Raw genomic sequence first — 16,742 nt, forward strand, 5'->3', positions numbered from 1 at the left:
ACACATGGCTAATCATAGTAGTGAGGTCGGGAGGGAGAGGTGCAGCCTAAGTAACAAAAGATCAGAGACAGCATATGTTCTGTACTTTCACAGTGTATTTTAGCTTGATTCCTCACTCCTGGGCTATAGAGTCCTGTTATCGGAAGCCCAACTACCCTGGCTTTCATTCCCAGCAGGGAACTTAACCGACACATGAATTATTAGTGTGACCTTCTAAAAGGTAAGAATGGTATGAGAATGGGATCTCATTGAACTATTTAGCCAGCCAATCTTCAACTTGAACCAATGAAGGAATTAAGTACGTCAATGTAGGTCTTCAGAGTTTCAGATCCCTCCTTGAAAGAGAACTAGAAAACTGGTAATATTATTTTGGTCCTTCTGCAAAAGGCTGCAGTCGATTAGGCCTATGTTAAGCAAGCCAAAACAGCTCTTTAGAGAGAGAACCACTCAGGAACTCTGCTCAACACTGTGGCAACATTTGCACATTGATACACAACAAGATCATTCATTCGCTTATGGACTTGACTTGCTTTAGACATAGCTGCACAATAATTACAAATCAAGGGATTATTTACTGTGTACAGGAACAAATATTGTGTACCATACCATGCAGTTAATCACATCTACACAAAACATCAGATTTGGAAACAGACTTAATATTTTATATAAAAAAATAGTAGTTCTGAGAAGTAGGGTAGAAACACGCTATACTGCACATGGCTCAGTATTCCCTTAGTTTGAGAAATGACTATTGATGCCTGGGATCTCATCCTGAAAAAGCTGTTGCTTTCTCAGCGGTAAAACCTATACATGATTATGAGGTGATAAATGATCAATTGCATTGGTAAATAATGTGACAATAAGAAGATCATGCATTCAATAATATTGCATGAATATCCTTGGATCCTTAAGTATTAGGAATGCTGTACCTGGTTGACTGCTGTCCATTGGAAAGTGCTTGGTTTCCTCACTGGCTTTGGTCATGACAGTCCCTTTGAGTAAACTGATAATGGAATCGACCTGAGGAGAATGAAGACAGACCAATGGTAAACAACCCCTCACCTCCAACCACTAAAAATAGCCAGCACCCAATTTCCTCTGAACAATGCCCACGGTGTGAGAGATTACTGCCGATCTGACAGAATGAGACCAGGGTAACACTGGGTTTGGTAAAGGGCAAAAGCCTCAGCTGGGGAGCTAGCTGAAAGATCCAGGCTGGGAGATAAAAGTGATAAAAATTTAATAAAAGTAGGGGTGCCTTAATAAGAGTCATCTGTGTGAAATGGGCCAGGTCTCTGAGCTGAACAGAGAGATAAAGAAAGATACAATAACAGCATGAAAGAACACATCATTTAGGCCATGTGGTGGCGATGGTGGCTTTTCTGCTTTCCAGATGGATTACAGCACGGAGTCTGGACAGGAATACACCCAATACAGTAGCAGCTTCAGGGCTAATGCAATATAGCTTGTGGGCTAATGTCATAACATAGCTTTAGAACTATTGTAATAACATAGCTTTAGGGCTAATGCAATAACATAGCTTTAGAACTATTGTAATAATATAGCTTTGGGGCTAATGCAATAACATAGCTTTAGAACTATTGTAATCACATAGCTTTGGGGCTAATGCAATAACATAGCTTTAGAACTATTGTAATAACATAGCTTTGGGGCTAATGTAACAACTTAGTCTTAGAACTATTGTAATAACATAGCATTGGGGCTAATGTAAAAACATAGCTTTAGAATGATTGTAATAACATAGCTTTAGACCGATTGTAATAACAAATCTTTGGGGGATAATGTAATAACAGATTTACTACAACTACTGTAATAGCTTTGGAGCTTTTGTAATAACATTTTGGGCTATGGGCACAATATTGGAAAGAATCATAACACAGATATGAAGAATAAATTACTTTAATAAAGCCACTAATAAAGCAGATTTCAATAATATTACAAGGACACTACTGGTATTAATGTCCTTAACTGTCACTGACCTTCCCTGATTGCCTTAATAAAGCAAAAGTTATTTGTCTCCAGAGTGTTTGCTCATATGTGGATCTTGCAATACTGAATTTCAACACAGTTTTATAAGTCGCTCCAGATAAGAGCATCAGCCAAATGGTTCAAAAGTAAATGCAATTTCTGTAGTTTAACAAAAGGAAAGATAAGGAGGCTGGTAATTAAGAGGGCTGTAACAATTAACATTAATCAATCCAATTAATCAAATACATCATTGATTACTTTTAGATAAGAATTGTGAAATGTGAATATTTTACCATTTCAAATTCATAATGCAGTTGCTGTTTGCCAGGTGAGTACAACAAATACTGCAAAAATCATCTAAATCAGCATCATTAAATATGCAACATTCATTATGACATTCTGGCTGTAATTTAGATGCAGGGGGACATATCTCTGTAAAAAAAAAAAGGAAGTGCACTATCTGCATTGTAAACATTACATTACATTACATTAATGGCATTTGGCAGATGCTCTTATCCAGAGTGACGTACAACAAAGTGCATACCCATAACCAGGGATAAGTGCGCTGAAAGACCCTAGAGGGAAGTACAATTTCAACTGCTACCTGCACAACAAAGATAAGGACCAGGGCCTATTTGATTTTATTTATTATTATTATTATTATTATTATTATTATTTTTAAACAAACAAACAAACAAACAAACAACGCAAAAGTGTGAACAAACCCCTTAACTAGCCAAACACTGCTTACCTAGCCAAACTAAAAATACTGATACACAGAAAGTAAATCACAGAAACATATTCCTATTAGGATAATATCACTAGTGTACAGTAAATTCTACAAGCAAAGCATCCTCACCGCTACCATTAGCCACCTAAACAAAAATGGTGATGGGCAAACGTCCAGCCCCATCCGACTCAGACAGATTGGCGGCACGTAATGTTTCCATAGCAACAGCACTGAGTGCAAGAGCACTTATACCTGGACTGCATCAAACGACTGGCTAATTAACCCCTTAAGTCTCACCTTTTGCATTCATTCTGTTTTTAACAGTGCTATTTTTAATCACTATGGTAACAGGATATACCGTGTGAAAGGTTCCATCTGTATAACCGATTTTATGATGCCCTTGCTTTAGGGACAACAGTTCCTTATTTTTGTTATATGTGGGTGGTAAAACAAGTGTGGGGGGGCCTCGTCTATTCTGTATTTTGGAAATCCATCTACTACACAAAATAAGGTAATGTCAGTGTCATATTCTCGGCAAGAGTCCAGCAAACCAAATGCATAATAGTTCATAATTCTAAAAATGTGCTAACTCAGAGAAACGTCGATAGAACTTCCATTGTTTACTTAGAATTTCTCTGGACGAATTATCATTGTTGTCCATTTAGCTGCTGCATACTTCTACAAAAGTACTTGTACATATGTATGCTATTGCCTGTGTTTTGCTCTCTGAAACGAGAAGAGCCCACTTATTTTTCTCGTTACAATCTTCTCAACCTGTTGCTATCTGAGGAGAGCACCGGGAGAGGGAGAGGTATGAGGACAGTGACAGGTGGGGGGGAAGTACAAACACTTTTGTTTCAGAATAAAAAGTGTTGTATATTCGAGTAAGCAAAATACTGTATTTTACACATTATAAGACCTATAATATTATTTAGTTTCCATGTGTCCGTGACCTTTTTGGAAAATTGCCTAGACATAGCTTAGAAAAAACGATGCATAATGCTCATTTATGGGGAAATTTTCGTCAGATTTGAAAGGGGATTTGTCCAGTGTTCTGGCTGTGGCTGCATGATGTTTCAAAGTATGCTAGGCACCACTACAATAATCTGTATCCACTCAAAAACTGAAAATCTTTTCAGTGAGAAAAAAAATCCTCCACTTCCACTATGTTTTAGCTTCTGTAACTTTGATTTAGTAACACTTGAAGCAAAGAAAAGGGGTGATACTTAAAGCGTTACACGGCCCAACACTGAGGGCTTGAAACAGTTCTGCAGCTAGCATTGGGTTCAAAGGAATATACGGAGGCAGAAATATTAGCAGAGCGATAATGCGCAGTAATACCAGACCTGGTTAAAGAGGTGCTCCAGGCAGCCGTGAATCTTGTCCTGTTTGTCTGAGGAAATCCTCATGTCACAGGGCAGCTCGTCTCCTGAAAGTCCGCAGGGGAAGTGGAACAGAGTGAGAAACAGATGGATAGAGAGCCACAGGAGGTTGTGGGTTCGACTGCAGTGTGGGGCACTGCGGTTACGCTGCTCAAAAACAATTGTCTGTCGCCGTACATATTCAGTCATTTTCACAGAAAGTACTTCTGCTAAGCTAAGCTAGTGGCCCCAATCCAAAACACCTGCTTATGAAACAAAGAAACACAAATCACAAATAAACAAAGAGGCTGTAATTTAAATGTAATTCAAATCTATTCTGCAGTGGAGTACTGGTACATTCTGCACAAGTTTGAAATCACAAGAACTAAAAAAAGAGGTTAAAAATAAATAAAGATTATAAATACAGAGAGCTTTGCCAATTTAGTGGCATAATGAGGGAATCTGTTTTCACTCGCAGAAAAATGTACAGTGGGTTGTGAATGAGACACGTGGATGGTCAGGTTTTTTTTTTTTTTTGGGTGGTCATGTTGAAAATGTTTCCTGGTCAGTTCTGGGGACTGTACTGCAAGAGAGATATAGAGGCACTGGAAAAGGTTCAAAGAAGGGCAAGCTGATTGATTCCATGTATAAAAGATTAAAGTTAGGAGGAAAGACTTAAGATGCTTAATCTCGCAGGTTTGGTAAAAGGAGACTTGGGGGTGAATTGACTAAGGCTTTTAGATTAATCAAAGGGATTAACAAAGTTAACTACAGGCGATTTCTCAGGGTGAACTCGGCATTAAAGTCCATGATAGCGCTTAACCCTTTAAGCTGTAATACGACAAGTATGTGTTTAAAATGATGAATTTATCCAACTGCTGATGTACAGCAACAATCACTGCTGGTAAGTGAAAGGAATGGAGTTCTCAAACACTGACTTAAAATATTGAACATAAAAAATAAAATAAAAAACTGAAACGGCTTAAATACTGAGGTGTGATGGTGGTTGGTGGCGGGTTCTGGCCTCACCTGAACCCATTTCGTCGCTGCCCAGGTAGGAGCTGTTACTCCGTACGCTGGTAGAGGACAGCACCGAATCCCGGTTGCTGTTACACTCGCTGGAACAGGGGGGGACAAAAAAAGAAAGGTTACAGTCACCATTCTCAAAGGAACTACGGTCTGCATTACTCACTTCCTGTAAAACTACTCTTCACAGTTGTGTCATTAGCGGTTAGCGCAACGCAGCTTCCTTTTCTAACATTCCTCTACAACAGTTCTAATGCAGCACCCGTGGGTATTATTAACCTTCTCTCACATGATACTGGAACGTTCCAGCCACGTGCCCGGTAACCTAATCTTCAGATGTTTGTGCACCGGACGCCAAATCAATTATAATATCACCGGTGTTTTCAATAAAGCCCCGTACAGAAAAGCTTGTGGAACGCATTAGCCATGAGGAGACAACCTGCTTTTGCCATCCAGCGTTTCACCACTCCAGGGGTTGTGCAGGCCCTGGAGTGTGCAACTTTACTTGGCAACACGATAAACGAACAGGACACACTGAAGCAGACGAAAAGGAAAGCAATGTGAGCACATTGATAAAAAGATGGAGAGGTTTGTTGTAGCCACTTGTGTATTTTACTTCTCATCCTCCTTTTCCTTGTGACTGAGAAATTATCAACCCTTGCCAACTGTTGTTTCTATCCTATGCTCTGTACTTGGGTATATCACATTGAAAAATCGACAACCAATTTATCCCTTAGAAACTAGGTGAGGTGAGGTCATTTCACAACAAATGGCTCTAACTGATCAATTTAGTACTGAAACAAAATGGCAGACCCTCAGGCTCTGCCTGGGCGCAGAAAACCGCACACCGTAATCTGCGCTGGTGCTTGAGTGACGGTAAAATTAAAGCGAGATAAAATCACTCCATTCTACTCCTAGATAACAGCTCCCAGGATGATACAACCACAGCTGCTCCACAGACACAGCAAATGAATGCGGTTCAGTCGAGAAGGAAATCCATTTGCGAGTGCTTTATATAATTTGTAATGCCACTAAAATGGTTAAATGGCAATACATAAGAAATCTTCAAATAAAGAATGAGCAAATATTCCCATATGTCGAACACGATATAATCCAGTACACGCCACAACAACGCTAATACAAAAAGCAAAAAACTAAAAGCGTTACGCTACACTAACAGTCTGGTTATAATTAGTACAACGTCCCCAGGCTTTAAGCCGCTGTATGCATGGAAGACCAGACTCAAGGGGGCGACAGGCTGTGGTGTGGTTTGCAGGATGGTGCCAATTTAAACCACAGCGACACACCTCATACGCTGGCAGCTGCACCACAGGAATTGCACTACAGAAATGTAAAGACAAACACTAGCCACATTGTCTTGAGAAATAACACCCGGAGGGCACAGCAATAGCTGGGATGCCCACACACACTCACACACGCAATCTTCCACAATGACAGTCCCGGCCCACAGACACAGAAACAGACTCATGTACGAACACACCCCACGCATACACGCCCAGATACACACACACAAACACATACACGCACACAGGCTCTCTCCGCAGCTTGCCCGTAGACAGATAACTTAAGTGCTGAAGCGGAAGAGGTGGAAGAGGTGTGGCACTGACGCACCGTACATATATTTGGGATTCCTCAATAAGGAACCAATTTTAACAAACCTTTGAACACTCTGTTCCCTGCCATTCCAGTACAGATGGTGTACACTCAGTGAGATCTTTATTAGGTATTTATTAGACTTATTTTTTTAGACTTTTTGGTCTTCTGCCCATGATATTGCAGCATTCACCTTCCACACGTTCAGCCTCATCTGTCTGGATAGCAGCTACTTCCTGTACTGATTTTAAGATTTTATTGACCTTAAATGCTTTTAATGAGAGGCCCATAACACTGCTGAACTTCCTTTTCCTAAAATCTGAAACACAAACGGTCACCATGCTGCCTCTAAGTCAGTCTTTTAAACAATGAAACTGTTGGTCAGGTAATATCACAGCCGCATTTCTACTTTCCTTTTCAAAAATTCCCTTTTAAAATCCCATCTTTTGAAGCTGCCTGCTCCCTGTAATTGCACTGTATTTTCCTTGCCCTAATTTTACCTACTATTGTACTATCTTTGCCGTAGCCGCTCTGAACATTCATTATTACAGTAATATATTCCGTACAGACCGCACACAACACAGTGTGGAATAACTATCGGTGTCTGAAAGAGTTAGACTGTGAGATTGCACAGCCATAATCACTGCACTTTATCAAAGGATGTAGAGAAACTACAATGTATTCCGTCTCCAAAATGTATCCCTAAACAGATCCTTTGGTGGGACACAAAATGAGGTCTGTGGGCATGTTGGTATTACGCATGCTATTTTCTCTTAAACACCCCCCAACTGGAGAACTACAATACCTCATTGTTAACAGAACATTTACATTTATATTTAGCACACATGCTTATCCCTGACAACATACAGAAAGGCACAAAAAAGTTACACAACACTCATAAGACACAAAGCCACCAGTATCAGCAGTGTACACCTACAGCATAAAGGCCATGGCAACATGCTTTTGAGTGACAGAGATGACCATGTACACAAGTAAGGCGGGGGGGGGGGGGGGGGGCTCTATGACCCACTTATAGGAAAAGTAGTGAAGAAGAAAAAGAAAAACTTTCTGCTTGGGTTACAACTTTGGTTTCTCTGGCAAGGGGAGAATCTGGCAGAGGATTACGTAGCCTCTAAATGAGCCTGGCATCGCTTGACCACGGTGCACCACTAGGCGTGGGCCGTGGGTTCCCAAATTTAGTCCCGACCACAGCCCGAAACGGAGCCTGCTGTCAGCTGTGGAACAGTCCCCTGGCCTTGGTCCTCCGGCAGACTGGGCCAGGCCCGGCTGAGCCGAACCGGGCTGGGCCGGGCCGATCCGATCTGATCCGAGCCAAACCAAGCCAAGGCAAGGCAAGGCAAGGCAAGGCAAGCCAAGCCTGGACAGGACTCAAGAGTGAGGTAGGAGAGTGACCCTGTGAGGCCTACATGCAATCTGGACATCCTCCAACCAAGACAGATCTACAAACCTAAAGTGACTTTTTTATTTAAAGGCCAGGCTGGGATGGTGAGGTCGAACGAACGGCTGCATTTCAACCCTTTAACCATCTTCAACGGCATTAATGTGACCACCGCGTGCACCCCTGACTTTCAGAGGGAGCGTGGGGCCATCTGTAAGCCATTACAACTGCAAAGGGGGCCGCGTACAGCCTCGAATGTAAAAGAGCCACGGTGTTAGAGCACGTTACTCTTAAAGCCACAGTTTTCAGTCAGACCTGCAGTTAAAATAACAAAGTTACATTTTTACAATGTTTTTTTGTTTACATTTCCTGCGGCACAGAGCAGGAGAGTAACAGACGTTTTTGCACTGTGATGGACTGACAGCCAAAACGACAGCTTTTTTCAGGAATGTTCATTTGAAGACTTCGGCCCGGATCGATCAGGTGATTCTCAGAATGTCACGCCTTCTCCAAGCCGCGCCGTCCCGCCCGCGACCGTGATTCTGAGACGGCCGGGATGCTGTTGTGTCCGGCGATCTCACTAACCCCCCTTGCTAAGTCCTTCCCCCCCGCCCTCGGAGCGGTGAGCCAATTATGCCACTCATATGTGAGCCATACTCACTTGGCAATTTTGGAAATAGCACCTCAGAGTGCAGTGATATAGGCCTAACTGGCCTCTGTACACCACACCTGACCCCTATGAGCAATGGCGTATAAAGAGTACTCCTCACCTGTAGGAGTCCCTGTAGCTCATGGTGTCGTGTCCCGAGTCCTCCTGGTCGTCCTCGGTCACATTGAAGCAGACTTTCTTGATGCCGCAAGACTCCGCCTTGTCCAGGTCAGCCTCCTCGGGCACCAGGGTGATGGGCGGGGCCGTCTCAGGGGCGGGAAGGTCGCAGCCCTCTGGCTGGGTGGGCTCCGTAATGGAGGACAGAAGACTGTCGGTGGGAAGGAGAGAAATGTTGGAATTAAACCAAGGGAAGGTTTTAAAACAAACAAAACCACAATGAGGGGTGAGGACATCGACGTATTGAAACTCGGCAGAATGGTGTTGTGGCTCTGGACTGTTTTGTTATTGGTCAGGAGACACAGGGAGTGCGCCCCCCTTCCCCAGTGCCCAGAACAGAAAGTTCCGGAAGCAGACAGGTGAAAACAATGAGGATTTCACGGGCGGAGAAGGCTGTGACCTTTGGAGCGATAGGTCACATGACCAGTCTCACACTACATAAGCAATGAAGAGTTGAAGTGTTCCTCCACTCAGGATAAACTGGCCAGCCTGCCTTTATGAGACTGCCATAACTCTACTGCAGGGACTCATCACACCAGATCACTGCAGATCGCAAGTTCCACACACTGGAACAGAGCCTTAACAGATCCCAGACTGTGGGGCCCATCCACACACTGGAACAGTACCTTAACAGATACCAGACCATGGGGCCCATCTACACACTGGAACAGAGCCTTAACATATACCAGACCACGGGGTCCATCCACACACTGGAACAGAGAATCAACAGATACAAGACCATGGGGCCCATCCACACACTGGAACGCTTAAGCAGTGGCTTTAGTTCTTTATCCCAAGTAACTGTATTTCCAGGCCACTCCCGTCAGTACGACCTGCCCTGTCATTTTGGGAACGGCAGATTGGTACCAGTCCCTGCTTCTGCTGCCTGACAGAACAGCTGCAAACCCCCCCCCCCCCCCCCACCCAAGACAACCAATAATGCCCAGACACGACTTTTCCGGGGTTACTCACTCGTCGATCTGGGCCACGTATTGCTTCATCTCCCGCACGGCCACGTCCATGCGGTTGAAGAGGTGGATGTAGGCGTCCTGGGCTTCCGTGTCTTCCTGCTTCAGCAGGAAGCTGAGGCCGCCGCCTTCGCCGGGGCCCGGTTTGCCGTCCAGCGGGGCCCCGCACCCTTCCGCCCCCTCGGCCGCGTCTCCGCCCTCCTCCTCCGGGGCCGCGCAGGTCCAGGCCGGGGCCGCCATGCTGGCCACGCAGTGTTGCGTGTGGCACATGGGGTTCAGGTTCGCTACGGGGGGGGAAACCGCATATATTCACCCCGCAGTCGCACAAGCGGGGCAACAATTCAGGCCGCAAAACAGGGGCGAAGTTCGTATCTCTGTGCTCACACTGGCACTTGGAACTTTAATTCCCTCGAGTGTTTTTAGCTCCGGAGTCCGCTAAATGCCGCTAAAAGCTTGTAATGGAATGTAACAATTCCATAGATTCATTGTTTATTCGCTACATTTACTTATTCTAAATATAAACAGAAGCAGACTGGCATCACCCTTATGGAAATTATGGAAATGGAATATACTGCAATAAGTTGCATACATGGCATAAATGTCTTAAAATAAAGTGCAATATCTGAGATTGAACAAGCACTGTATATCTGCTTGTATTGTGAAGTTTTCTAGAATTTTTGATCACAATTGTATATTTAAATTTTACATACTGTGGCATATTCCACAGCATACTGCGACACACAAAAGTGCTTATTTACTCATTGATTCTTTGATCCAGAGAAACTGCTGAGGTCACGGCAAGAAACAGCCACCGTTTTCCCCTCAAAACTGAAAATAAAACCCCGGGAATGTGTTTTGTTGGCCGCACTAGGAATGTATGAACTTCTCTCTTACGGGTCACTGATTTGGTTTCTTCAAACGAAACGGTTGTCCAGGGGTTTTTCCAATAACTTTTTTCCCCCCATGAAACATCAGATTAAGAGTGGAGTCCAATAGGACACACATGCCTATGAAGAAAACCAAGGCAGAATTCAGGCTTTCTGAAAGGAGCTCTGCCCAGCAGCTCTTATTTTGAAGGCTGAACAGTGCCAAACCCACATGTGATTTTAATATCAGACTGACAGCAGAGCAATGGAAATGGAAGCCGTTGCATCATTTAGCAATTTACGTTTCCAGAGAGAGCCTTAAATGTGTCTGAAGCGGCTGGGGAATGTTTGGCGGCCGTACACCCGTGCACCTGTTGGAGGAAGAGATCAAACGACGGCCACATTGCTGAAAATAAACCTGCGGGGCCTTCGAGCGCCAGGCAAACGTTTATAAAACATCAGAACGAGACCGAGCTGCAGGTCAGATGTACATGACGTCGCAGCCAATGCCAGCCTGGGGTTCGTGACCCCGTCTGTACCTCAGGGCTCTGGCGCTTTGCTACGAAGAGACATACTCACTCAAACAGAAATGGTGCAGTTGGCTGGGTTTGGGTGTGACCTGATAGACCTGATTAGTCAGAAGGCTTGAGACTCTAGTCATATAGGGCAGCAACTGCTAAAAGGTTAAAGCACCAAAATCACTGGCCTTATTTCTCAAAAACACCTCTTTAACCATAATTGCCAGTTAACGGCTTCTAATTAATCGCAAACTCCCCACTGATGCCAATTAGTTAAAATGATCCCTTTGCTTAAAACAAAAAATATATATTTTATGCCCGTAACAGCATTTGGTAAAGCAACAAAAAAAAGAAAGAAAAAAAAGTAAAAAACACTTCTTAGTGTGGATAATAACAAGCTGGACTTGATCTCTGTAATAATTACAAGACTGAGAGAAACATATTTAGAAACAGAATGATTCACTGTAGTTTCATTCAAAATGCCACATATATTAAACTAGAGTGACTGTGAGACTACAATCTAAACACGCTCCCCGAAGCCTGAACACCAAAACTCCCTATAGATTGAACACTTAAGCTCACTAACATCTGAACACTGAAGCTCTCGAAAGCCTGCAGACTGAAGCGCTCTGAAGACTGAACACTGAAGCTTCAGAACACCTAAACACTGAAGCTCTCTAAAGCTTGAACACAGAAACTCTTGAACACCTAAACACTGAAGCTCTCTCAAGCCTGAACGGAGAAGCTCTCTTAAACCTGAAAAAGGAAGCTCCAGAACACCTAAATGCTGAAGCTCTCTGAAACCTAAACACTGAAACTCTGAAGGTCTCCAGCGGGCACAGACGGGCCCATACCTTGGTCAGGGTCCAGGCCGTAGAAGGAGTTCTTTCGGCCGAAGCGGATGCTGAAGGTGCGGCCGGCGGAGGTGGTGATCTTGGGGCAGGACACCTGCATTAGGTTCAGGTGGCAGTTGGTGGGGACGAAGTCCATGCAGCCCAGGGGGTGGGTCGTACTGGTGGCCTTCTTAAAGGTGGGGCAGGCTTTGGTCCTCAGCTCCTGAGCAAACTGGCACAGAAACTCTCCAGGTTAGACAACTCTACAGCCTTGACCAATATCATTGTATTCAACCTTCATTCAACCAGGAAAAATCCATTGAGATACAGACTACCTTATTAGCGTGACCTGGCCAAAGGACAGCTTTTTATAATCGCATTCATGTAATTATTTTACTTGGTGATTTTGAAGTGTTATAATTTGATCTACTTGGCTCCTGGTAAGTCTATGTTGAGTATGGTGGTTTGGCAACCAAAATATCTGCAGTAATGGGGGCCTTCTTACGCGTTTATATGCTGATAAGTTGCCAGCCTGATGCCAAATGACATATATGCAGTATAAGACTGTTCCTTTTTTTTAGACCTTTTGTAGTGTCCATGGCTCTTCATAGCATGCAAATGTATTTTTCCGATGTGGATAAGTAGCAATTAGATTGAAAGCCACAGGGCTCGGGCCATATCAGAAGTACTTTTGATTATAGTCATTTTGGAAAAAAGGAAAAAAAGAAATGATACCAGAGCAAGATGACATCATTCCAGACATACTGCTAAATGCAGTGTTTAATGGTAAGGCATGACCACGTAACTCTAGTACATTTCAATAACAGAAAATTCAATAACAGTACACAGAAAGCTGAAGACCAGGCGTTCAGTACTTACAAAATAAGATGCTCCACGGGTAAACAATTTATTCCAATGATCACATTTCATTCATCATTCTTTTAGAAGTATAACAGCAAAATGATGTGTATAATAACAGTACAAATTTAATGACCCACTTGCTTAATCTTCTTTGGCTGGCTCACCTGGGTGGACAAATTGCATGAAATTGGGCTTTGCGGATCGATGGTGCTCAGCCGTCAGAGCGATGTTGGAGGAGAACAGGAAGAGGGGGTCGTTTGGGGGGGTTTGGGGAGTTACCTTCTGGTAGCTGGAGATTCGGCGGTGGATGCTCTCCAGCTTGGTGTCGCAGATGTTGCGGAACTCGTACTGCGGCATGGTGATCAGGCCGCCACTCTGGGAGATGAGCTGACTGCAGTTCTTCACAAAGTGGCTGTCGTCCCCCGCAAACGCCTCCAAGATCTAACGGGCCGGAGTCGAAGAAAAGCAACGTCAGTCAGGATTCAGGGCGCGGAAGTAGCCGCACTGAGGTTCCAAAGGGTAAATAAAAATTACATGTGCAGGGACTAATTCTAGGCGCAGATGCTACACATTAACCAGATGGACAACTGTACCACTGATGTGGAAACTTTAGGGCTCTAATTTTATGCATTATTCATGAAGGGGTGTGGCCAATTCCCACAGAGCAATGATGTTCTGTGCTTGGGCCCTTTTGTGAATATTCATTAACAGTGATATACTGGCAGAAACTCCTGTTGTCACCACCTGCTGGAGCAAGGCAGTAGCTGGAAGGAGCACGGGGGCTGACCATCTGGTTAGTGTGGAGAATCTGTGTGTACCTTGGCCGTGAGGCTGAAGCAGCCCTTGGGCTCCACCATTTTCTCCAGCACGTGGCTCTTCACCCCGGCTGTGTTGACGTACTCGTACACCACACCGTGCTCCAGGTGCACGTTATCCACCGTCATGCTGACCAGAGGACTGTCGCCGTCCGAGAAAGACAACCGCTCCAGTCCGTTCACCAGATCTGAATGGGGGGAGGGGGGTCGATAGCCAATTAGAGGCGAACAACTAACAAGCTTGGTGCAGTTTTTTTTTGCCATTTACAGACAGCCTCTTATCCTACCCTCTAAACTTAAGTTTCAGTTTCAGTTAAGATTACCTTTCCCCAGTTGAAAAATATAATTTGATATTGTATAAAAAAGCAAAACAAAGAGGAGCAAGGAGCCTTGCACCTTGGTCTCCTGCATGTCACACAATTGCACAACACCAAATATTCTGGGAGCCAGAGCCGCCTTTTCAGGATACGAGGCTGCAATCAGAGAAAAAACATTTTTGGTCTGAAAAACACCATGTCTGCATGCCTTTATGCATTTAGCTGCTGCCACATGACTGGCTGATTAAATATTTGCACTAACAAGCTGCTGTACGGGTCTACCTAATAAAGTGCTCAGTGAGTGTACACCGCTTCAAGGTGGGACATGAACGTAAAGCCCCCTCTGTCTCCCCCTGTTAAGCACTGCAAACACAGACCTGACCCCACATCAGCCACCAAAGGAGCTCAATCAGGTTGAGCGCTCCTTAGGCTAATCTCCATTGTTTAGGTTCACAAAAGCCTCCATTGTTAGGGGTTTACAAAAAGCTATCCTTTTACAACAAAAAAGGTCATAAGAAATAAATGTTAGTTTGCAGGAAATTAAATAGATTTTCTTCTTCTTCTTTTTTAAACAAATGGCTCCTTAACTATGCTGACGTAATCTCTCTCATAAGCAGCTGTGAAGCTAGTAACAGTGTCCATTATCATCAGCGCTGAGCAGCTTCAGTGTGGCTTGTGTGTTAGCGGCATCGCGAAACCAAAGAATGAAACCCGCAACTTTCTGGAGAAAAGCCCAATTTTCACAACCACCCTCGGCCCTCCCCAATGACGTGACTTGTTGTATGAACAGGAAGACGCTCCGTATCCGCTCATTTTCTTTTTCTTTCCACAGTCATTTATTTCTTTTTCAGCAGCTTGCCATGTGACCCCAGCTGCTTCCTGTGTGAGAGCAGCCGGGCGTGCCTGACGACTCACCTTTTCCATTCCCCATGTTGTCTTCCTCCTCGGCTTCCGGGCCCCCCCCGAACACGCCGGGCTTCAGGGCTCTCTCCTCTTCTGCGTCTTCAAAGGTCCTGTACACCCACTGGGAGAGTCCCTTTGTGGACAGCAGAGAGAGCGGCCTCAACTCTACGCTGCACAGCCACCCAGCACAAGCACACTGTCCCCTTGATGAAGAACCTAGGTCTCCATCTTCCACCTACCCACCCTAAACTTGCGTTGCATTTCTTTAGCAAAGAAATAGTCAAACCCATTTGCACTTTTTCAGTGAGCAATATTTTAAAGTAGAAATTTTTCTTATTTTGCATAGTTTGCATAAAAAAGGAAAGAAATGCAATGCCTGCTTGAACTTGATAATTAAACTGTAAAGAGAAAGCCTAAAGTAATTCCAAAGAGTAGCCACTGTTATAAGTCCATGCCTCGTGCCAAGCTAAATAAACCGTCCGTGCCCATGATTGGGCATGCTACAATCATCCTACAATGAAAAATGGCCCATTTCTGGCCAGAACAATGATTATATTAAAGCTGGAGATTTCTCTGAGAGTAATCTGAAGATTTGCTTTGCTTTTTGTGTATCACCGTGGTGTATACACATGATTTTGAAACAGGACAGTTTTTGCGATGTGGTAGTTCTAGTTATCTTTCCCTGTGAAAACAGGCTTCATGGAGAGTCTCTGGGGTTCTCACCTGCTCCTGAGGCTGCGGACTGCTGCAACGAGCAGAGAAGTGGTCCAGGACCTCCAGGTAGCTGTCGGCATTGACATTGTTGCCGTTGACTTTGAGGACACACTGTCCGGGCTGGAGACCAGCGGACGCAGCAGGGGACCCTGAGACAGGAAACCACACAGCTGGGTTAGCATGGTTGCCAACCTGAATGTGTTACCGTAACACGCTTGGGTAAACATAGTCAACCAACTGAACGTGTTCCTGAATCATGTTAGAGTTAGCACAGTTGCTAAGCTGAGCGCTACTGAGTCACAAGTTTCGCTAACCTGAATATGCGACTGAATTATAGCCCAGGTTAGCATCATCACTGAACTGAATCACATACTCCAGCATGGTTGTTAACATAAGTGGGCTATTAAATCACAGTTTCATAGATATCCACCAATCAGTGTTACTGAATCAAACTGCTTTTATTTTTCCTTGTTGATTGAGTCCAATTCACATTGAAGTGACATTGCTGACCTGTATCTGTGATACTGATTAAATATCCTGGTTGGCATGGCCTGTAAGTTACTAAATCTCACACCCAAATCAGCATGGCGGCTCATTTACATATATGCGTTACTGAATGGCATACTTGGGATAGCATGGTCGCTAACCTATGCAGGCTACTAAATCACATACCCAAGTTAGCATATTGGAGGCTCATCTATATGCGTTACTTAATGACACACTTGCGATAGCACAAGTGATGTAAAACCGTCCATGGAACATACTGCATACATCAATATTGCTGTGCACAGAGCTTCGTTTTACCATATTTTTTCTCCTTAGTCAATGTAATTAAATTATTACAACATTTTTGTGAACAAGGGAAATAATAAAGGCATTTATGAGATACTCTTATCCAGAGCAACATTTTTACTGAAGTCATTCAGGTTAAGTACCTCACTCGAGGCACTTAATGGAAAAGTACACCAGGGAATCAAAACTACTACCAGGGAGTTCCCTGGC

General features: G+C 44.0%; 1 protein-coding gene across 1 annotated transcript in view; it reads right to left on the bottom strand.

Annotated features, from left to right (window-relative positions):
• The window catches only part of LOC133138221 (phosphatidylinositol 3,4,5-trisphosphate-dependent Rac exchanger 1 protein-like), a 112,974-nt gene that overhangs the window by 12,744 nt on the left and 83,488 nt on the right, over positions 1-16,742 (bottom strand). Inside the window, exons 20-29 of the mRNA XM_061256798.1 lie at positions 15,750-15,889; positions 15,039-15,159; positions 13,810-13,994; positions 13,271-13,432; positions 12,152-12,362; positions 9,918-10,197; positions 8,890-9,096; positions 5,110-5,198; positions 4,066-4,148; positions 930-1,020 (exon numbers count right to left, since the gene is read on the bottom strand). Of these exons, the coding sequence (XP_061112782.1) occupies positions 930-1,020; positions 4,066-4,148; positions 5,110-5,198; positions 8,890-9,096; positions 9,918-10,197; positions 12,152-12,362; positions 13,271-13,432; positions 13,810-13,994; positions 15,039-15,159; positions 15,750-15,889 (1,569 nt within the window). The remainder of the gene's footprint in view (positions 1-929; positions 1,021-4,065; positions 4,149-5,109; positions 5,199-8,889; positions 9,097-9,917; positions 10,198-12,151; positions 12,363-13,270; positions 13,433-13,809; positions 13,995-15,038; positions 15,160-15,749; positions 15,890-16,742) is intronic.

The sequence above is a fragment of the Conger conger genome, chromosome 10, assembly GCF_963514075.1.
Source record: "Conger conger chromosome 10, fConCon1.1, whole genome shotgun sequence".
Classification (NCBI taxonomy): Eukaryota; Metazoa; Chordata; class Actinopteri; order Anguilliformes; family Congridae; genus Conger; species Conger conger.